General features: G+C 41.8%; 1 protein-coding gene across 1 annotated transcript in view; it reads right to left on the bottom strand.

The window, feature by feature from the left end:
* Nucleotides 1–1,199: 1,199 nt before the first annotated feature.
* Nucleotides 1,200–22,958, bottom strand: part of ROR1 (receptor tyrosine kinase like orphan receptor 1) — a 405,106-nt gene continuing 383,347 nt past the window's right edge. Inside the window, exons 8-9 of the mRNA XM_060005686.1 lie at nucleotides 17,674–17,885; nucleotides 1,200–2,653 (exon numbers count right to left, since the gene is read on the bottom strand). Of these exons, the coding sequence (XP_059861669.1) occupies nucleotides 1,226–2,653; nucleotides 17,674–17,885 (1,640 nt within the window). The 3' untranslated portion in view covers nucleotides 1,200–1,225. The remainder of the gene's footprint in view (nucleotides 2,654–17,673; nucleotides 17,886–22,958) is intronic.

Raw genomic sequence — 22,958 nt, 5'->3', positions numbered from 1 at the left:
TTCTAGTTACCAGCTTAAAAATTTCAGTTCATGGTTATCTTTGAAGTGAGAACTCAGTACTTGTTTTTTTAAAAATACTGTAACATTTTGCAAATAGAATTCACAGTCTTTGGATTCCAACTAACACTATGAATACATTGTCATAACTCTTGGTGCTAGAATAAAATCTGTGAACATTTCCAGATCAGAAAAAAAAAAAAAGTGAGAGAAACTTTAAATTAACTAGATACTGGTGTCAGAGGGTTTCCTCCTTCCCCAGAGTCCACTGATCATATGCACCCCCATACCTTAGACAGCTCATAAGCAGGAGGATGCAAGCATGGATGGGCTGGTCTGTAGCCACACCCCTATTCTTCAATGTTATTGGTCCAGGGAAGCTCCTGTGAGGCTGTCCCCATGGGAACCCTTGTTCCTTTCCCATGGATGCTGATCGAGGCCAAGGGGCCATTTTCCTGACTGTGCTGCCTTTGGTGCCTCATTTCTAATGCAACACAGTGAACTATCAACCAGCGGTCAATTTCAGCATCCACATCTAGCCTTATGATCTGATGCCCTATGTTATTTCAAGGGCTTGTGTAAACACACTGTGGAAAAAGCCTTCATGATCAACAGAGGAGACTCACAAAGAGGCACACTTTTCAAGTTCCCAAAGAAGCCCCACTGTGCAGAAGGCTTCAGGGAAACTTACACTTATGGCTCGTTTCCATCTGGGATTTTAAATCTGGCCTAAAGTTTCCTCACTGATTCTGAACATCACTTCCATACAAACATGCATAGAGTCTAAATTGAATCAACATAATTCCTGAACATCTGTCCTGAAGAAAAGACAGCAGGTAGACAAATGCTATGGTATATACATTTTGGGGAGAGAACAGTCATGGCAGCCAAAGGTGAATACACAAAGCACCGTTTGACTTTCCTTTTTGGTTTGATACTTAGTCATAAGGTTCGTTTCCTCTTCACTGGTTTGCAGTTTTCAGTACTTGAAACCAGATGTACCAATCCCAGTGGCATGGCCTACACCCTGATGGAGTGTTAATCCCACAATGTTTTTTTTCTGGCTGGTGTTTGCCCTGGTTGGTAAGACACAGTTAAACTTCACAGAAGATACTTGTTGCAATGTCTGCTAAATGAGAACCTTACTTTAATAAAAACATTTGAATATAAATCTTTTCTACGACTTTCTAGTTTTTCCTGTATACCACATTTACAAAAGTTGTGCATTTTACAGTTCTGCAGAAATCATAGATTCGGTGTGTCCATGAATGTTGGAGTCTCCTAGCAAAGATGGTTGCTTTGAGTCTATTTTGTAGGGTTTTTGAGACTTGTTGCCAAAAACGGTGATACCCATTCCACCGGGATGATTCGGAATCGACATGTGTGGTAGTAAGGGAATATTTGCTTCCTGATTTGATCCTGATGAAGGTAGGCTGGTCACATGACCAGTACTAGTCGACCCACTGGCACTGCTCGGGGACCGACTCTTGGGAGGTGGGCAGTGCTGAATCACTCTGGGAGGACCTGCTGGCTGATAGTGGGCAGCTGGAAATGCTGCATATCCGGGAGGTATTGGGTATCCATTGATGGGGATGAATCGCTGGTTCTGAGGTATTGGTGGGCTGATGAAACCAGCAATCTGGCCCTGTGGTGTAATACCCTGGCTCGGGAACATGTAATTGGGATATCTGGGGTTACTGAGATTACTCACTGGGCTGGCACTAAGGGAGGTTGTCTGCGTGGTGGCATTTCCGCCGGAAGGAGTAGTAGAGCTGGTATGACTTGAGAGTCCCTCCCAGGACCGAAGCCGGACGTGAATATCTTTAAATCTTGGTCTCCTGGAAGGAATCTCATTCCAACACTCTGTCATGAGGCTGTACATTCTTGGGGGGCAGTCTTCGGAGCATGGTAACAGCTGTCGTTTTCTCACCATTTCGATCACTTCCTGGTTACTAAATCCATAATATGGCTGGAGTCCAAAACTGAATATCTCCCACAAGACAACCCCGAAAGACCAGATATCTGAATCAGAAGAGAATTTGCCATACATGATGGCTTCAGGGGGCATCCAGCGAATAGGCAGCAAAGACTTACTCTGCACCCTGTAGTAATCAGCGGAGTATATTTCTCTGGAAAGCCCAAGGTCTGAAATCTTTACGTGAAGTTGCTCTCCGATTAAAATATTGCGAGCTGCAAGGTCCTTATGGACAAAGAAGTGACTAGACAGGTATTCCATGCCGGCTGCAATCTGAATTGCAATGTGTAGAAAATCTCCATGATCCAGGCTGGATTTTACAGTCCCATCTTCATCACTGCTACAGCCAACATCTGAATGTGGGGACCGCATGATGAGGAACTCGTGGAGATCCCCCTGATTCATATACTCAAAAAGCATACACACAGGTTGTTCCTGAGTGACAGCCCCTAGAAGGCAGACAATATTGGGGTGGTGTAGTTCGGCCATCAGGGAGGCTTCCTGTTGAAATTCTGTCCATTGCTGGGGGTTGTTATAGTCTTTCAAGGTCTTTATAGCAACTAACTGAGCATGGTCCATGCCTGGGAGATAGAGATGGCCCTTATAGATCTTTCCAAAGGCACATTCACCCAATTCTTCCATAAAACGTACAGCAGAAAGAGGCAGCTCTTTAGCCTTGCTCTGTAGGAAAGAAAGGCAAAGTGTGGTTTAAAACATTTTCTAAGGCAAGACATCCTGGCATCTGAAAGGAGGGGTGAGGCATATGGAGAAAGGTTCTGTACATCAAATTAATTACGACATTGTACATCTAGAAGTCTTTAGAATTGTTGGCTGCAACTTAGGCATAGGCAGAGTTTTGTCCACCGCTCCCCTATCCCTCCATGCATACCCCCTGCTCCAACAATGGTTTCCTGCTGTTACCTAGAATCTTGCTACTCAAAGAGTGGTCTTGGGAAGAGCAACATTGAAGCTCACTACAAATGCAGACTCTTGGACCCACCTCGGACCTACTGAATCACGATGTGCATTTAACAAGACCCCAGGTGATTCTGGTGAATGTTAGAGTGTGAGAAGCACTGCTGCTGAGGATACAGCCTTAATCCTTAGCCTGGGACCTAAGAGTATTTGTGACCTGGTCTTACCCTTGCTACGCCTCCACATGATGGCATCACTTAGGCCGAATAGGTCTCCTCATTGTCCACATGCAAATGGCATGCATGTTCTTGCCTAATACCTTTGTTCTTCCAATGCTCTCCTATTTCTAAGGTATATATTGAGCTAAAAGCCAGAGAAACCAAAACAAAAGGCTGTTCTGAGGTGCTCATAGTAGAGGTGGGGAGGTTTGGAATGTGCTTCTCTCTACCTATCGAATCCTTGCTATGAAACTCTCCCTGACCACTCTGTTCTTTGCCTCCTGTGGAATCCCTCTGGCTTTACCGTCTGAATGCCACTATGTGCAGGATGCAGTGAGGTGACTGGCTACACGCTGACCTCCACAGCCACAGTTCAAATTGGAATCCTGCCCTCTCCACTTACCGGCCGTGTGACCCTGGGTACAATATTTAACCACTCTGTGCTTCAATCCCCTCATCTATAAAATGGGATGATAATCGTACTTATCTCATAGGGTTCTTGTGAACTTTTAGTAAGTTAACATTTGTCAAGTGTTCAGCATGATGTCTGGCACATGGTAAGGGCTATTGAACTTTTAGCTATTATTACCTTGCTATTGCTGCTCTTTTTACGAATACACTTTGTCCTCTCAATCACATTTCAAGTTTTTTTTTTTTTTTTTTGGCTGCACCGTGTGGCATGCGGTATCTTAGTTCCCCGACCAGGGATTGAACCCATGCCCCCTGCATTGGGAGCACGAAGTCTTAACCACTGGACTTCCAGGAAGTCCCCCAGATTTCAGTTTTTTGAAGGGAGCTATTGCCTTTCGAACCAACCGATTATCTCTATGGCTTTACAAGTGGGTTATTTACTGATTGACCTGAAAACAGACAGGAGAAAGCATCTAGCTCACAATGAAAATAAATATTAAATTGTGACTTTTGATCTTGACAGTAAACATCTATTATGTCATGTGTTTTTACTATTTTTGAAATTCACCTCTGATCTATCCTGACATTTAATCTAATTTGTTAGGGAAAAAGTCATAAAAGCAATGCATTTGTACCTAAACTGATTTTTTAAATAATCCCTTGAAATGCACTTTAAATCCTTATCTTTTTAGAAAAAAGTACTGCTGTGAGTATCCCAATTGAAGCTGATAATTTTGCAAATACATATGGAATTCAGAGCTCTCTGTACACAGTTTAAATCAACAGTTTAGAAAATTAACTAAAAATTTTCTCTAACCCAAACTCTACTAATCTAGAATTCATGATGATTAGCTCTGTTCTAGGCTAATTTTTGCAAGGCAAAATGCCCATTAACCTAATTATAAGTGTAAATAAACTTGCAGCAAAATACCCACTTAAGAGGACAAAATAGAACTGAGAATTTTGAAACATTAATTCCTCCATGCAAATAATATTTCTTATCATCTATAGGTCTCACTAATTTGTTAAAGCAGATTTTATGGGGTTTGTATTTATAAATGTCTTACAGTAAAGTTACTTCTGCTGAAAGTAATGGCAACTTCTTGCTTTAAACATTTAGGCAATTGAAGCTTATTAATACAGTCCTATTAATTATAGTATTGTTTGTAACATTAGAAATAACCTAAATGTCTACTTAGTGGAAACTGATTAAATTAATTGTGAGGGAGCTAGTAAAAACAATATTATACATTTGTAAGAATATTATACAGTTGTAAGAACAGATGAGGACACTTTCTATGTACTGATATCCAAAATCCTACTACTAAGTTAAAAATAAAAAGCAAAAGAACAGTTAATGCTGTATGCTGCTTTTGTGTGAAAGAGGAGGAGAAAAAGAATGAATATATTCATATTTCTGCCCATAGGCATAAAGAAACTCTGAAAGGATACTCAAGAAACAGCAGTGGTTATTGGGAGGATATGGAGGTGGGAACTGGGGGGAGGGGGCAGAGGTGGGAGATTTTTCACTTTATGCTTTTTTATACTTTTTTGTTTTTGTTTTTGCGGTACGCGGGCCTCTCGCCGTTGTGGCCTCTCCCGTTGCGGAGCACAGGCTCCGGACGCGCAGGCTCAGCGGCCATGGCTCACGGGCCCAGCCGCTCTGCGGCATGTGGGATCTTCCCGGACCGTGGCACGAACCCGTGTCCCCTGCATCGGCAGGCGGACTCTCAACCACTGCGCCACCAGGGAAGCACTGCTTTTTTATACTTTTGAATTTATGAACTAGGTGAATATAGTATCAATTCAAAAAAATGAATAATTTAAAAACATATGACCCATCTTTCTATCTGACTGAATCCAGGAAATTTATTCTGCAATCACAATTCCTTCACTGTTTTTCCTTTTGCTTCTAAGGTCAGGATTCTGTGGTTGCTATGGAGTTCCTTTGGGAGAACAGAATGTAGGTGATGGGAAGAGTAACCACGCCTACTTTGTAACTCTTGCAGCCCTCAGATTGATTGTGCTTTCGTGGCCAGAGTAATCCAAAGTGAATTTTTCCCACATGACATTACGACAGGGATTTCCATCAGAACTTTACCTAATGATGTAAATGAATCCAATTTACGTGAAAGTCCCTTGAATGGCATGGTAGGTATTACTTACCTTTTTTTTAAATTTATTATTTTTTAATTTTTTTGTGGTACATGGGCCTCTCACTGTTGTGGCCTCTTCCGTTGCGGAGCGCAGGCTCCAGACGCACAGGCCCAGTGGCTATGGCTCACGGGCCCAGCCGCTCTGCGGCATGTGGGATCTTCCCAGACCGGGGCACGAACCCGTGTCCCCTGCATCAGCAGGCGGACTCTCAACCACTGCGCCACCAGGGAAGTCCTTACTTTTTGATTTAAACAGGATCTCTCATGCTTTTGGTGAAAGAGAAGGGTATGGGACTGAGTAATAAACTACTTTCGAGGGAAAGTGGGAATGAGGAACTAAACCCAAGGAATATTAGACTGATCTAATGAGGCGTTAGGACTCTTCCCCCTTCCCCTGCTGAAGCTTAACCCATAGGCAGTGTGGGGTAATTCAAACCATGTAACCTTTGGACTCATACAAATCTGAATTTGCATCTTGGACCTGCCGCTTTCTATTATTAATAGTTAATATTTATATAGCACTTACTATGCGCCAGACACTGTTCTGAGCACTTGACAAATATTAACTCATTTACTATAACAACCCCGTGGGATAAGTCCTATATATTACGTGGCTGACCTTGGGTGAGTTTCCTAACTTTTCTGAACCTCTATTTCCATATCTATAAAATAATATAATATCTAGCTTCCATAATTACAGTAGGGATTAAATGCAACAATGTATGAAAGTAATTTCCACCTAATAAGTGCTCTTTAAATCAATTTTATTATCCTTCTTAGGGAAGTAATCCAGAAAGTGGAGTCAATGCAAATGATTTAGATCCATTTCAGCCTTAAATAGCTCTAGATAGTCATCTATAATTCTATGTTTAAAAAACGAATGTTTAAATTTCTTCTTGTTAATCTTTCTCTGTTCTCCTGTAGTTGCTGGTTTTTAAAAAAATTCTTTGAAAATGACAGAGACTCTGTTTTGGAACCCGAGGGCGGGTAAGAATTTGAGTGGCCTGTGGTCTGCTCCTCTGAGGACTCTGGAAAATGCAGATGGAGGTGGAGGGAGCAAAGACCCACGTGGAAGAGTGGATGGTGGCAGATGGGAAAGGAAGCAAGCAGGCCAAACTGGTGGGGACTGGAAGAGAAGAGGAGGTGGATGGGACCTTGGCGCTGGCCTGACACATGGCCCCTGGGGCTTCACGGCTAAGAAAGCCGGCTGCATTCCCATACACTGAGGTAAGAAAACTAGTTCTCTGGTATTCACCTTTGGAAGAAGAACTCTTACTCTTGCCATTTTACAGATGGAGAAAGAGGCTTAGAAAAGTATCAAGAATTTTTAGGAGAGCCAATATTGCTGCCCTTGTGTGTACAAGGCCTTCTGTTTGAAACCAGAGAAGCTGGCTGGCCGGCAACCCCAGTTGGACACAGCATGTCTCTGGAGGCCCGGCCTGGGGCCTGACACCTTGCAGGGCTGTGAGGTCAGCCTTCAGTGTGTGGTCACTCTGTGGAATGATAATTGTTCTTCTTTCTCTCTGTTCAGACACATGAAAAAGTATGTTTTGACCCAAAGTGTGTCTTGTCATAGCTCACCAATACCTGGTGGGCCAGACGGCATAGAGTCCCAAATCATCTCCAGCCGACAGAAGGAAGGAATAGTTCATCAGAGCTAGTCAGAACCAAATTTGGGGATTTGCTTTGGAAAAAAAGCACGGAAAGTAACCAAAACGACCAATTTCACAAAACCTTTCCTCGGAACACCTGTGCATCAGCCAGCGTAGAAATACCCAGGAAAAAACTGCTCGGAGCTTGGTTTCAGGGGAACAATTTACACAGTGATTTGCAGTTTTTAAATGCTCAAGTTATTTGGTACAAATGAGTCTTAACTATAGACTCATTTTCAAATTTTACATAAATCCTGACCTAGTTAAAAAATCATAAAAACCCTTAAAGAAGCAGTCAGTAGACTGTATGGTGACGGCAGGAAATTAGCTGTATTGTTGAGGAACAGATGGTTTACATTATACAGACCCTTTAGGCTAAACTTGTTTAGGTCTGGCATATTGTAAATTATATTTTGGTAATGAAAGTGAAATGACCTCTGCTTGACCTCAAGTGGGGTTTGTCTGCTTGAACCAATGTAGTGGAAAACTATGAAAGAAAATGAAGTCATAAAGTTTTGGCAGTTCAATTTTGGCTCATTTCAAGTTAAGGGGTTATAAATCTGTTTAGTTTTTGTTTGACAAGTATTTGTCATACAGGGATGTACAAAATGTAAAGAAGTGTAAAATACACATGAGGCACGATGCCAAAGTAAACCAAGTACAAAGGAAAACTGGAATGAATAGGGTCCTGGGCTCCTATCTCTTTATCACTCCCTCCATTAGTTGAATGACACGATGGGCTCCGTTTATTATATGCTGTAAGGCAATTAAGTACCTTAAAACTGAAACAGGCTTTCAGTTTAAATGTTAACATTTTTACTTCTCAAAGTAAACACACATCTGCCTCAGTGCGGTTTAAAAAATTATATAATTTTTTCGGGGCGGAGAAAAAGCAAAGTTGATGTAGAAGTTGATACATTATTCTAAAATCCAATTGTGCTTCTTCCCCTAGAAGTTTTTGAAGAACAACTGTATTCAGGTTTAAATGAGCTCTTCACTGGAGGAAAATGAAGGGAGAATATTTTAGATGTGAGTCCTTAGATGTGAGTCGCTGTGAGTATTGCAGTCCTGTCTAAACAGCTGCTAGAGAGGCCAGGCGGATGTTGGTGGCTTCTCTCACCTGAGTGATGAATACTAAGTGGGGACATGTGCCCCTTTTAGATCCATTAACTTTAGGTATGAAAGCAATGAACCACGGGTAGTTTTTAAAAATTGTAATTATGTAGATGGCAGATGGATAAGGCGGACAGACTCAGTGACTTTATGTCTTTCCACCTCTGGGAAGTTACACCTTAGGTGATAATACACTTGAAATGACTCCTCTGGAGGACACTGCTTGCGACTAAGCTGCCATTTCCTGCTCACTTTTCCTAAGTGACTACCACAGGAAATGAGATGAGTATTCTGTGATGGCCATCAACATCGGCGTGCAGCACAGATCCCGCTCTGTGACTTTTCACCTCTAACCTGAACAGGGCATGACTGATGGCTCTACTTTTGAGTCCAATTTGAAGTAGACACACAGATGAAAAGCAGAGCCACATGAGGGTGGAGGGAACCAGAGCTCAGGGCGGTGCTCTGGGACAGGAAGTTGGCTCCAGCAGCAGGTGCTGGAAAAGGACTGAAGTTCATGTTCCTACAATGGACCCAAACCTCCTCCTATAGTCCTTGCAGCCCCTATACCTGTTCCTTTCCCATTCCTCACGTCCCAAGGCTGCTGCCCTTTTACAAATCTCTTTTGCTATACACATTTGCCGATTCTAGCTGTATACAAGTATCTGTAGGAGAAGAGTGGGTCCCACACAGTGACATTTGTCCTCACCCTATTAGAGGAATAATGAAGCAGGCCCTACTGAAGTTAGGGGGTAAGTTTGGGTAATAGGAGGACATGACCAGGTCTGTTTCTCTTTGAAAGCACAATTTTCTCTGAGAACTGTATTCCTTGTGGACTTACTCTCTGCATCTCAAGTTGATCAGCAGAGTCTACACCAGAGCAGGCACTGGAATCCCCCAGAGGGCCTGTTAAAACACAGACTGCTAGGCCTCACTCCTAGAGTTTCTAATTCTGTAAGTCAGATTCTGCAGTTCTGACAACTTGCCAGGTGACAAGGATGCTCTGGGACTGGAATAAATGAGAGAACCACTAGAATAAATGAATATGACTTTCAAAAAAAAAAAAAAAGAGAGAAAAGAATACAACTTTCTGGATCAGACAGTTACTGAGTGTCTGGTCCCTGCTCCCGGCATGACGAATGACCACAGTGTGTCTGTAGAACCTGATTGAATGATTCTGACTTACACGAGACAGAGACTATACACTGTGCTCCGGAAGATGCTTTGGAAATGCCAGCTAGAGAGAAATGTAAGAGCCGTCGACTGGTATTTCACGGGGTTATATTCTGCATGGCTACTGTCAGAGAGATTCAAGGTTTTGAAATAGAAATCACGTTGTAGCTTGGGCCATGTCATCAGTTTATTATATTTTCATGTGCAGCCAACTGTGTGGGATATATTTTCATAGCTGGTTACCTCAGTCAGTCAATTGATACTATATACACTATGTACCAAAGAGTATACACACAGAATAGTATATGAGAGACCATTTAAGAACCATGAGGAGAGAGGACACAACTCCTATCCTAGATGTTTGTAATTTGAGCTTAGTAATAACTACCATGTATTGAATATTTGCCACGTACCAGACACTGAGATCATAATAATGGCTACGATTTGGGGAGGGGGGGCTGTTTATGTGTTAGGTTATAAGTGCTTTATACATATTAATTCTTTTCATCCTCACAATAACGCAGTGACCATATGAAATTGGTCACTGTGACTATTATCCCCATTTTACAGATGGAGAACCTGAGGAACAGTGGTTAAGCGATCCCACAACTAGAAGGTTGTAAATTCAGACTCCAGGGTCTGTCTTCCCCATGACTACACTACACTCCCTTGTGGGGTCTCTCAGTGTTCAATGCATCAACTCATTTAACCCTCAACCCAAATCCGTGAGATTCATACTATGATTTCCCCACTTTATGGACCAAGAAATTAAGGCCTTCAATGGTTAAGTAGCTTGCCTATGGAAGCACAACTATTAGGTAGTGATGTCAAGATTCAGCTCCAGCTGTGTCTGGCTCCAAAGATGAAGCACTTTTCTGGGAAGAAGAGGTAGTTTTCATTTGACCCTCAGAAGGCTCCACAATTTTAAAAGCATGAGGCCCACTGGCATAAAAGTGGAACGTCAAGGTGTAATTACTCTCTGGCCTCTGATGACCTAGACCTTACTCTGGCTGATCCTTTGTTGCTCCCATTAGTTGACTGGGGTAAGTGAACAAAACCATTCAACAGCAGGCTGTACCTGAGTTGGGACAAGAGCCCTGGAGAGTACGTGAAATTGAGATGTTTTTAGTATCTGGCCTTGGCTGTTGACAGGAATCTGCTTGACTCTAAGGCCTATTTTCCTTTCCTGTGCATTTTACTGGTTCTTAGGTAAACAGTGTTAGAATTGTGAAACAACTGACTCCACTCATAAATGGAAATGATTACATTCTAAAAGCTTAAAGGCCACAACCATTTGATTTTGGGAGATTATGGACATTTTCAAAGACTACAGCTGAACTAAGTGCCTTCTGGTTTATGCAATCAAATTCTAGAGGGAGTTCCAACCAATAGTTCACCATATTTGCTCAGAGTTCAGCTGCACTTCTCTGGAAGTGATTTAACTTCAGAAACAGTCCTTTTCTCTATAATGTTAACTTTCTGATAGTTAGTTTGAATGTTTGGTGGTGACCAGGATTGACTCTGTGGTGGAGTTACTTTATAATGTCAACAGGAGATGTTCTATTCTGCCTGGAAACAGGCAGAACAGATGCCAGTAATTTTAATGTCAGCGTGAGCTACCATGTGCTCATAACTTGGGCTTGTGTGTTTCAGTCAGCCTGAAAATTAAGGCAGTAGAGTGAAACAGGGCAGGGGTCCCCAACCACTGGGCTGCGGACGGGTACTGGTCCGCGAGCAAGCGAAGCTTCATCTGCCACTTCCCATCGCTCACATGAACGTCTGAACCATCCCCCCGCTCCCCGTTTGTGGAAAAATTGTCTTCCACGAAACCGGTCCCTGGCGCCAAAAAGGTTGGGGACTGCTGAAATAGGGAACACTTGGGCTCTGGACCTGGAGAGACCTGGCTTTGAGTTTTGGCTCTCCCACTCACTAACTGTGTGACTTTGGGCAGACTCTTAATCTCAAGCTCCAGTTTTCTGACCGCCCAAAATCAGGCTCAAATTAGTACCAACTTCAGAGGGTTACTGTAAAGACTGTATTGAGGTAACGCATGTGAAGTACTTCAGCTTATTCATAATATCCATTCATAATACTCATTCTCCCTAGAAGTAAAACTTCTAAAGACATAGCTGTAAGCTGATCTCTGTACTGGACAGTCCCCCAGTCTTCACTATCAGACCCTCTCTGCCCTGAGGGATTTTATCCAGGGTGTGAACAGGGTGTGGGGCAGAGGATTTATGCTCACTGGATGGGCACAGGAATACCAGAGCTATCTAAAGAGCTACCTCTATAATCTCTGCTCTAATTGCCTTGCCCTCACCCCAGTTAATGCTGTGGGTTGCTGAATCCTATAGCTTCCTCCCCAGCCCACAGTATCTGGTACACAGCATTTGGTGGTTGATTTAAAAGGTTTGTGATTGTTCATATCATCACTGTAACAAAAAAATAATAGTAACTTCTAGCTGTTGAGGACCTGTGAGGTGCCAGGCACACTATCTTGAAGTGTCAGAAACAGCTCGTTTAGAATAGATTGGTGGCTGCTAGTGGTGGAGAGTGGGGAGGGAAGGGGTAGGCAAAACAGGGAAAGGAGTCAAAAGGTACGAACTTCCAGTTATAAAATAAGTAAGTTATGGGGATGTGCAGCATGGCCAATATAGTTCGTAATACTGATTGTATATTTGAAAGTTGTTAAGAGAATAAATCTTAAACCTTCTCGTCACAAGAAAAAAAATTTTGTAATGATGCATGTTGGCAGATCATTTTGCACTATATAAAAATATTGAATCATTATGTTATACACCCGAAACTAATGTAATGTGTGTGAATTATACTGCAATAAAAATACATTTAAAAATCTCTTTTAAGTACTATTTGTATCCTTGTTTTATAAATGAGAAAACAAAGATCTCATGGCCAGTAAACAATGGAGGCAAGATTTGTAATCATATCTCTCTGCCTCTAAATCCTTGATCTTTGAAGTATATTATACTACCTCTTAGAAATAAACTAAGAACAAATGTGGCTGGAAAGGTAACTTAGGCCCAGAGACTGTGGACTCCTATATACTGGGAGGAAGAATTTTATAACTTGAGATTTGGTCCTTCCAGATTGGGGAATCATTATGTCAAGTGGGAGCTAAAGCAATGCCAGAGGATGAAATCAGCATGAGAGAGAGAAAGAGGAAAGAGAACTGACAAACATCAGAGGAGGCTCCTGTTTGGGAAGAGCTAGTGAAGAAAAGGGGAGGAGATAGTAGGAGAGCCAAGAGAAAGTGTTTCAACATGGTGGTTAAGAATATCGAATGCTCCAGAGAAATTAAAGAGGATGAAGACTTGGGAAAGGCCATCGGATTAAATTATATCACTGGTGATTCCCCAGAGGCCATGTGAATAGAATGATAGCTCAGAAGGCTTGGAGACAATGGCTTTAAGGAGTGAGTGGAAACGTTATTGAGGACGTTTTAGCACTAAGTGTAGTGACAGTGGATAAGAACAGGGATTTCAAAGGGGTGGCTTGACCACAGCAGGGATTTTTAGATGGAAGCATGTTGCTAGCAAAAGGGACAGGCCCAGGGAACATAATTGTCAGTACATTCAGCAATGGCTGAATACCTTGGCTGGAAAGGAAAAGGTGAGAAGAATAGCCTGGAAGTGGAGAAACAGAGAAGCGGGCAAGAGATGAGGGTTAGTTGAGAAATAAAATACAGCCACCAGTTTCAGAAAGCTATAGGCCAATTTTGCTTTCCCCCCAATCTTCCTTACATCAGCCAGGAGCTGCAGGAGTTTGACCCAAAGGCTTATTTAGGTTTCCTGACCCTCATTCTCAAATTCCTCCACCCCTAACCTCTTTGAGGGTCTAAATCCCACATAGGTGCGTCACATAGGGAAGGACAGAACTGGCTCACCCTGTGCTTGACGGAGAGGCTCTGCTCCCCTTCTAAGTCCCCAGGAGGCAAGCTCCACAGCTTCCCTCCCTCAGCGAGACTGCTCAGTGTTTCCCATGTGACAGCTTGGGGCGGGGGGGCGGGGCGGGAGGCAGAGGGAAAGAATCGGAGAGATGGCAAGTTAGAGTTTCCAGGCTTCTTGGAGAAGGTTCATTTTCCACAGTACTTTAAAAAAAAAACCCTTACTCAGATGGTAAAATTTGTAATGCAAGATAGAAAAACCCTACGTAGTTCCTGCATCACCAGAGTACTGTCAGAAGATTTTAAAGATGGAAAAGATAGGAGATTAACTAATCCAACTGAATGGCTTGAAATCTTTTGCTGAGCAAAATAAAAGAAAAATAAACAAACCGTCCTTTGCATGAACACAGTCGACCTCTTTCTCTGAACAGCCGAGAAAATTGAGACACAGAGGGGCTAAGTGGCTACTCGGGGTCACAGGGCAGTTAGAGGTGGAGCCAGGGGAGCATCTCCATTTCCTGACTGTTCAAGGCTCAGACGTAAGATGCCTGTCTGGTCCAGTGGCTTCCTTTCCCCACAGATCAGAAGGAGACTCACGCCTCCTCAAAAGTTTTAACTTCCAACTGTACCGTTCACCTCTCTGGGGACTCAAGCCAGATCCCGTCAGCCAGTCTGTCTGCAGCTGCCTATTGTCACCTCTGAAGGGTATGGATTTCTAATCTCCCAGAGGAGCTTCTTCTTAATACAAACACTTGAGGTTGGTGGGGCAGCAGGGGGTGGGGACGGCGGGTAAAATCAGCTCAGCAAGTGGAGAGAGATGGACAGAGATAGGTTAAACCCTGAAGGGCACATTCATTTGGATAAATAAGAATGAGGCCAGGGCAGACCAGCTTCTATCCTTCATTCCTTTTTCATCCCAACCTCCAAATATCCTTTTGATTTTACTCTGGTAGGGTGTTTTTCTCCCAAGACTTTTTTTGTTTTGTTTTTTTCTCTTTCTTTCTTATGTGTGTCCCTTCCTTTTAGATTTTATAGGTACGGGTAATATTTATGTGTCAGTGACCTCTCAAAGCAGTTTTAGAGATTGACTGTTTACATTTGGGAATTTTCTTTAAGGTCTACAAAGTTCTTTGTGCTTTTTCCAGGAAAGGCACTCAGTAAGAACCAAAACAAACAGCTGAATAAGTCAAATTTGATTGGAGCCAAACTTCTTAGGAGAGTAAGAAAAAAAAGTTAGCATTTGTTTTTGTTGTTTCCTTTCCCCTCCTCAACCCAGTCACACATTCTTGAGCCATTCCTACTTCTAGTCTGATTCAGAATTGCTTGTGAGCTGTTTAAGGCTAAACTCTAAGCCCTGTGTTGGAGAAATCTTGACACTGGGAGATTTCGCAAGGCACATTTCGGAAACGGTCCAGAAATGATGAAAACAATGTTTTGCTTCACCAAGTCTTAGGAAAAATTTCTCCCCATATATTTTACATTTGTCTCCATGACCATGGAGGATGGAGGACTATTGTTGCTCTGGCCAAATTTCACATGTCCCTGGCAGGACCGGGGCTATGTAACTCAAGCTTACAACTGTTATCCAGGCCTCTTCAGGAGGTCTGTCAGAGCCAGGTGAATCCTGTGGTTAGTGTTCAGCCCAGACTGACAAATGGAGTGTCATATTTAATTATTTGCCTGCCCCCATACCCCCTTCCCAGCATGATTTGTCCTGTGAAAAAGTTATCATGGCATGGGCAAGTTCAAGGGCTCTCCCTAGAGCTGAAAAATCTCTATTCACATTTTATCTCTTCCAACTACTAGCTCTTTGACCTTAGGCAAGTTACTTAACTGGTTTGGAGTCTCAGTTACCCTGGTTGTATGAGAGTGATAATAATACCTACCTTATATAATAGGTGTGAGGATTAAATGAGATAATGAATATTCCAGGAACTGGAATAGTTCCTGATGATGTGTATTATTCAGTATATATTAGTTTTCTCTATTTGTGCCACGGAGCCCTCTGAGATCTTTATTTGAAAGACAACATAAATCCAAAACACCGTGCCTGTTGGACATATCATGTGTTGCAAAATAAACCTCCACTTAGAATGGAATTGAATTGCAGATTGAGGCTGACTTACAACACGGGTAATTTTTCCGAATGGAAATGATTCTTCCTATAATTCCTGCCACAGCAACGAGGAGCCCACCTCCCCAGGATGGTGGCTGCAGCACAGTGACTACTAGAACCAAACTGATCTGGCCCTCTCTCCCACCCAGAGCTCCAGCATTTGTAAGGCTTCTCAGAACTTAATAACAGAAATGACAGGGAAAGATTCTCACAGAACAAAGACTATTGCACTAGGAGTCTGAAGTCATGGGATATGTAAACAGACAACTAGGTGTGACTACATGAATGTGCAATAATGTTAACCCTTCTATTTTCTCCTATTACATTTATAAGGATTAACCGTGCTATTATGTAACACGCTGTAATGTATGTAAGTTGGCTAGCTAGCAGCTAGGATATCACAAGTTAAACCTCCACCGCCACCCATTCCCCAAGCCACCGAGTGAACTCAGTGGTTAAGAATCCACCTGCCAATGCAGGGGACACGGGTTCGAGCCCTGGTCCAGGAAGTTCCCATATACCGTGGAGCAACGAAGCCCATGCATCACAACTACTGAGCCCACGTGCCACAACTACTGAGCCTGCACTCTAGAGCCTGCGAGCCACAACTACTGAAGCCCGTGTGCCTAGAGCCCATGCTCTGCAAGAAGAGAAGCCACCACAATGAGAAGCCCGCGCACCGCAATGAAGAGTAGCCCCTGCTCGCCACAATTAGAAGAAGCCCGCGCGCAGCAACGAAGACCCAACACAGCCAAAAATAAATAAATAAAATAAATAAATTTTTTAAAAAAGAGAGAGAACAGTGGTTTTGCTTGGAACAGAATACTTAAAAAATGAGTTCTTTTAGCATTTAAGAAACCCCAAAACCTTACCAACAAGTATGACTTTGCAATAGAAAAATATTTTAAGACTTTTTAAATTAAAGAAAAATTCAACAGCAAAGCAAAATAAAATCAAATGAGGACTATGTGTCAGGCCCAATTATGCTACTTTTTTTATTGGGTAAAAGGATTGATTTGAGTGTGAAGGCAATTTCTTTTCCTAAAATTGTATAAAAAGTGATGCATCTCCTCTTTATGAGGGTCAAAAGAATAATATGGTCACTAACCCACAGAGAAGATAAATATTTGTTGAATGAATGTTCCTATGGAGTTGGAACACAATGAAAAGGCAGGCTTCTGTGGATGCAAGAATCCTAAGTTATTTAAATGAAATCTCTTTCCCGAGAGGCCTGGGATTGGGGTGCTGGCTTTCCGGAGAGAAAGCCTCTGTTGTATTTCAGCCTCAAGATGTGGTGTGTGCTCCATTTAAGGAAAGGGCCAGTGACCCTGGGTTCCTTGCCAGGACCCCGAGCAACCCAAATGTTGAAAGATGTTGAGGACAAACTAAAAGGAAGTGGATTGATTTAGCAAAGAGAGGAGAAGGCTAAGGTGGGCTATTATAAAACAGCATTCAAAGATTGTGGGAAGGATAACACTTCTCTTAAAATATGTTTAAACCAAAGAGAAAAGGATTTAGGTTAGGCATGAAAAGGATTTTTTAAATTGTGGTAAAAAACACATAACATAAAATTGACCATTTTAAGCGTACAGTACAGTAGTATTAATACCTGCGCACTGCTGTGCAAACAAAAGGATTTTTTGAAAGTGAAGTTAGTAAACAATGTCTGATTTCTCTCTCTCTGTTCATCTCTTTCACTTTGATTGGAAGAGAATGGAATTTCCTTCTTTAAAATGTGGAAAAATAGTCCACATTCTGAGTCCCCAGGGGCTGGAAGAGATGATCTCATAAGAATTCCTTCCAGCCCAAACTCTACGTAAGGTAGTGCTAGGACGGGCCCAGCACCGAACTGGTCACACTGATGAAAGTATACTCAAGCTGCCTTGGACAAAGTTAGAAATGCATGACTATGCTGAAAATGAACTCTAGCACTGATAAAATTTCTGATTCTGTATCATTTGATTTCTAAGCTTGGGTGGGTTATAAATGTTGCTTTAACTTGAAGTCTATAGAATAAGCGCAGCTCAGGACTGCTAGTTTTACCTTGGGTTTATACGCATTCAACATTGACATCTCCACGTTTTGACCTCTGACGTGTTTTGGCTGCCTCTGGACAGGCGGTGACGATGACTTCTGGTTATTGCGACAGACACAAATGAAGAAGAAGAGCAAAGCAATGGCCAGGGGGATGGCAACACTAGGCACCAGTATGTACAGGATTTCCATTTTATTCTTCTCCTTGGAATCCTTTGAATCTGGGTGTAGAAAATGGAAAAGAGCAAAAGTTATACTAGTTCAAATAACATGGAATAATATTACATGGCAGAGCTTAAAATGGCCTCCTATTCTTCTATACACACAAATCTACTGTGAGAAAAAAGAACCTTTGCTTATTACAATTTGTTTCCATCAAACCTTCAGTGTAGTTTATCAAAGTTGAAAAGTTTAAAGTTCAAACGTTTAAAAATTGCAGAGGGACATTGTGAAGACTTTGCGTGTGTGTGGGTCCCCCCTCTGATGTTGCCTCTCTTCAGCAGCAGACCTGCATTTCTCCAACACCTTAAAAGTTAAACGCCACATGGATGGACTGTATACATCTAAGAGCATTAATGTGGACCCCAGGGGTCTTCTTCCATTGGCTGCCAGCCCAAATCAAACACTGCGTGGTGTTCCAGAAATCATGCCGTTGTCTTGGCTGGCTTGGACATATAGGGCCAGTCCTGCATCTTCCAGAAGCAATATCACCAAAGAATCCTGGCCCAGGGTCCACAAAGCCACTGGCCTGAGAATATGGGGACCTGAAGCCAGGGCCAGCTCAGTCTCTGATGAGCTGTATGACTTTGAACAAATCATTCACCTCTTTGTGTCTCACTTTTTCTCATCCACAAAAGTGAAGTATCTGTTTTGGATGGTGTCTACAGTTCCCTCTTGCACAGCATCACTGTATAACTTGACACTTTTTTGAAACCCAAGAATTCTTTTTAAATGGTTTCATATGAACTCAATAATTATGAGTGCTAACCCTCTGAAGTATATTTTTGAAATCTTATACATCCACTGTTACCATTGCTTGGAAAAGAATATAACATGTATAGAAGGACACAAGGACACATACTTTTCTTTTTTTTGGCTTGAGTCTGACCATTAAACTAAATATTCTGGGCATAGACTAAAATGAATGAATTATTTGACTGGTAAAACAATGCAAGCATTATGGGACAGTAATTAGAGGGGATGCATAATGACATGTCCTGATCACCAGTAACCTCATCAGCTATCTAGCTTTAAGAAAATCCAAAGTGTGAAAATTCAGATTGACACAAAATTCAGAGATGATTATTTACTTAAAAGAATTAACCATGCATCCATTCCCTCATCCCCCCATTTGTTTCAGTCAGTCAATAAACAAACAGCTACTACTGCCAAGCACTCCACTAGGTACTGGGAATATAAAATGAATTAAGACATGTCCTTTGCCCTTAAGGACCTCGTGATCTGCTAAGGAAAACAGAGAAAAGGTAATTAAAATATGCTATTGGAAATACTACAAGGGAAGTATGGATAGAGTGGTGAAGAGAGCCCAACAGTCCCTCTTCCCTGACACAGCATACAAAGTGCGGAGGTCAAAAGCCACATACCCAGCAAAGCTTGGTAAGTGAGAATATACTTGTACATAGTCTTTACTCGCACAACACCTTCTTCGGGAACCTGTTCAGTGAGATATGGCAGTAATTAATCACACTCCCCACAGAAACAGACTCAACACAAGAAATTAGGAAGGGGCACCAAAACCTGGGTGCTGGGACTGTGATCTGTGGGTTGACCCTCAGAGGGGCTGGGGACGGGTAAAATCTGCTGACTGAGTATAATAAAAATGATCGTTTTAATATTTCTTGAGTGTTTTCTACCAGCAGAAAATCATGTTAGCTGTTATTACTAATATGGGCTAAGTATTATTCTAAGCACTTTTCAAAACTCATTCATTTTATCCTTACCCATGAGGTAGGCGCCATCCTCGTCCCCATTTTTACAGGTGAGGAAGCTGAGGGGCAGAGTGGTTAATTTACTTGCCCAAGGACCTGTAATTCAACGCTTGGATTCCTCTCCTGTTGGTCCTGTTCCAGCTACTACACTAGACCGCCAGTACTTTGAGAGTGGCTGTTGTCTTGCACCTATTTTCTCATGGTAGGATTTTTCTTGTTTCACACAGGTAGGAAGAATGAAGGAAGTCTGAAAGGTGGGGAATAACACAAAAGCTTTGCCAGGTACCCTGCTTTTGAACTCCCCGCCTTGTACGCCGTGGCAGGTAGACATATAACCCAGGCATCTCTGGAGGCTACTCTAGTCATTAGGAGCTGGGTCTTGGGTGCTTTAGTAACAATTGTGTCTGCATGTCTGTGGGTGGGTGGACAGATAGAGAGAGAGAGATTGCTATATCTATGTAGACAATGTAGCAGAATAAAGGAAGATTACGTTTTAGAGTGAGAAACCTCTGAAGACTGCCTTTGACATTATCTATGTAACCTTGAGTAGGCACTTGGCCACTCTGAGCAAACTCATCTGTAAAATGGGATTATTTCATAGAACTGTTGTAAACCATAAGTGAAGTAACATAGAAACTATCTATTCTAGTACCTGTTACAACTCAATCACCCAATGTTTACCCCCCACCCTCAGAGTAGGAAATAAAAGTTTGGGGCAGGAAATTCTAAATAACCTTAAGCAAGAGTCACCTCACTGACCTCCATCTCCTCAGTTATTTAAGCAGGATAATGGTACCTGCTCTGCCCATCTTGTTTAGTTCACGTGAGAGAGGATGTTCACAAAAGAACCTCGGAAAATCTAAAACTGCTGCATAGTTGTTGGATGTTATGCTTAGCGTTAACATTATAAAATACTTTCAAATTTCTCAGGACCCTAGGGGGGTAAGCTCTTCTTGTTATTCTTGGATTCTCAGTGAAATCATTATGAGGGTAAGATTACAAAAGGAACGAGGCTAATTTAGTACGAATGTAATGCTAGTCATTTTTCTGGCCGACGTTTTTAGCAACAAGAGAAAGTAGGGCTCTCACCTGTCTGGCAAACAAAGGAGTCTATTCTGTACTTAGTCCGTATCAGATTATTCACAGAACGCCTTTGACTGTAAACGGGAGGTCTGGGACAAATCCCCCTGTAGGTCTGCAGGAGAACAAACTTCAAGAAGCTAAATCCTTTAAACATCGTCAAACTTGGCTCCTTCTGATTGCAGTGAGGATATGCAAAACTAGCACAATGTCTTCTTGCCAAGTGAAATAATCAAGCAGAACACTACGTGGTCATGTTGGAAGTGACAGAAAACAAATTCAGGCCCATTGTAAGTCTTACTGATGACATGCTTCCTTTCCCACACAGCTCTCTGCATTTGGCCAGAAGGGGAGTCGGTGTCTGGCTCAAAAAACTTCATATAAAAACATTTCATAGGGGCTTCCCTGATGGTGCTGTGGTTAAGAATCCACCTGCCAATGCAGGGGACATGGGTTCGATCCCTGGTCCGGGAAGATCCCACATGCTGCGGAGCAACTAAGCCCGTGTGTCACAACTACTGAGCCTGAGCTCTAGAGTCCGTAAGCCACAACTACTGAGCCCACGTGCCACAACTACTGAAGCCCACGTGCCTAGAGCCTGTGCTCTGCAACGAGAGGCCACTGCAATGAGCAGCCCGCGCACTGCAATGAAGAGTAGCCCCTGCTCACCGCAACTAAAGAAAGCCTGCGCGCAGCAACAAAGACCCAATGCATCCAAAAATAAATTAATTAAAAAAAATATTAAAAACCCCCCCAAAACAAAACATTCCACAGAACAACTAAACCTTACTCATGGAAAATTAGAAAACTAACATTTGACCAACTCCTTTTTAATATCCTAGCATTTTTATTCTTCATTTTAACCCAGCACTTTGGGTTATCTTGATTTCACAAACAGAGAAACTGAGGCTGAGAAAGGATAAATTTGCCAAAGCTAGGAAGTGGTGGAGTCAGGGTTGGAATGCGAGTCTGTCTTCGATGCCTCTGTGCTTTTTAAATTATATGGCTAATAAAAATTAAAATACTATATGGAATTGTTTTTCATCATTCTCCTTAAGATTCCAAGATTCCTTCTCAGTAAGGACTAATATCTAGTGGGAACTATACTATTAAAAAGAATCACATAAGAACAATGGACATTATTCTTACTATTCACTTTAAAGGGTAATGGACACTTCCGAGGCACTGCAAAGCAAATTGGCTGAAAATTAAAATGGGGAAGATTTTTAATACTTTGGAATAACTGTTTAAAAGTTAAATGCACATATTTAGTTACATCAAGTTAAATACTTGGGATTTTTGAAACCAACAATTTAGTCCAGACCACATGATTAATTTCCTTTTAAAAATCAACAATTTGGTATCACAGTTCACATCTGACATTCCTATTTTATTTTTACAATGATATTCAATACTTTGATTAGTAATTAAATATAATGGAGAAAAAATACTTCTTTCTTCTCCTGGGGCTTAAAGCAAGGTAAACACAATTTCTCATTCAAGAGGTACTTTTATGAAGTGAAACATATCTGGGATATTACTTTGAGTTAAAACATGAAAGTGCTCAGATCTTAAATCTGGCAAAGGTGGGAAGGAGTCTTATAGAACCTTAGAATTCAAATGAAATTAAACAAGTTGCATTATGATCTTGTCTGAAAAAAATTTTAAAACCATAGAAAACAAACAGGAATAGTCACCATTTATTATCTGAAAACTACAAAATAAGCAGGTCTGTGGCAGATAGGGGCCTGCGTTAGTGATATTTAGGCATATACCTGGAAGCCAAAGGAGAAAAGGTGGTAATTAGGCCTTCAGTTGGCATGCTGGGTCCAGCCATTCGCTCTCTTGACTTGATAATGGAAATACTAAGTAGATGATCTATTGCCTTATGTATTCTCAAACGAATTCTTTAAAAGACTCTGAATAGCCCATATACAGTGATTAACATTTTTCTCTTTGGAAAATGTTTTAACCACATTAAGTTAGGGGCAGTAACTCATTTGTGAACACTTGAGAAAAAACCTTAGCAACTAGAATCCACACGAGTTCACTAAAAGTTTCTTTAAATCTCAGGGCCTTAAATCTCAGGACCTCAGTTTTCTCCTCTATAAAAGGAAAGAGTTGGGCTAAACTTTTCTTTTTAATCAAAAACAAATTTTTAATTATGGTAAAAAACACATGACAAAATTTACCATCCTAACCATTTTTAAGTGTACATTTCAGTAGTGTGAAGTATAGTCACACTGTTGTACAGAAGGTCTCCAG

Source organism: Delphinus delphis, chromosome 1, assembly GCF_949987515.2.
Source record: "Delphinus delphis chromosome 1, mDelDel1.2, whole genome shotgun sequence".
NCBI classification, from domain to species: domain Eukaryota; kingdom Metazoa; phylum Chordata; class Mammalia; order Artiodactyla; family Delphinidae; genus Delphinus; species Delphinus delphis.
This window is presented reverse-complemented; position numbering and strand designations above follow the sequence as displayed.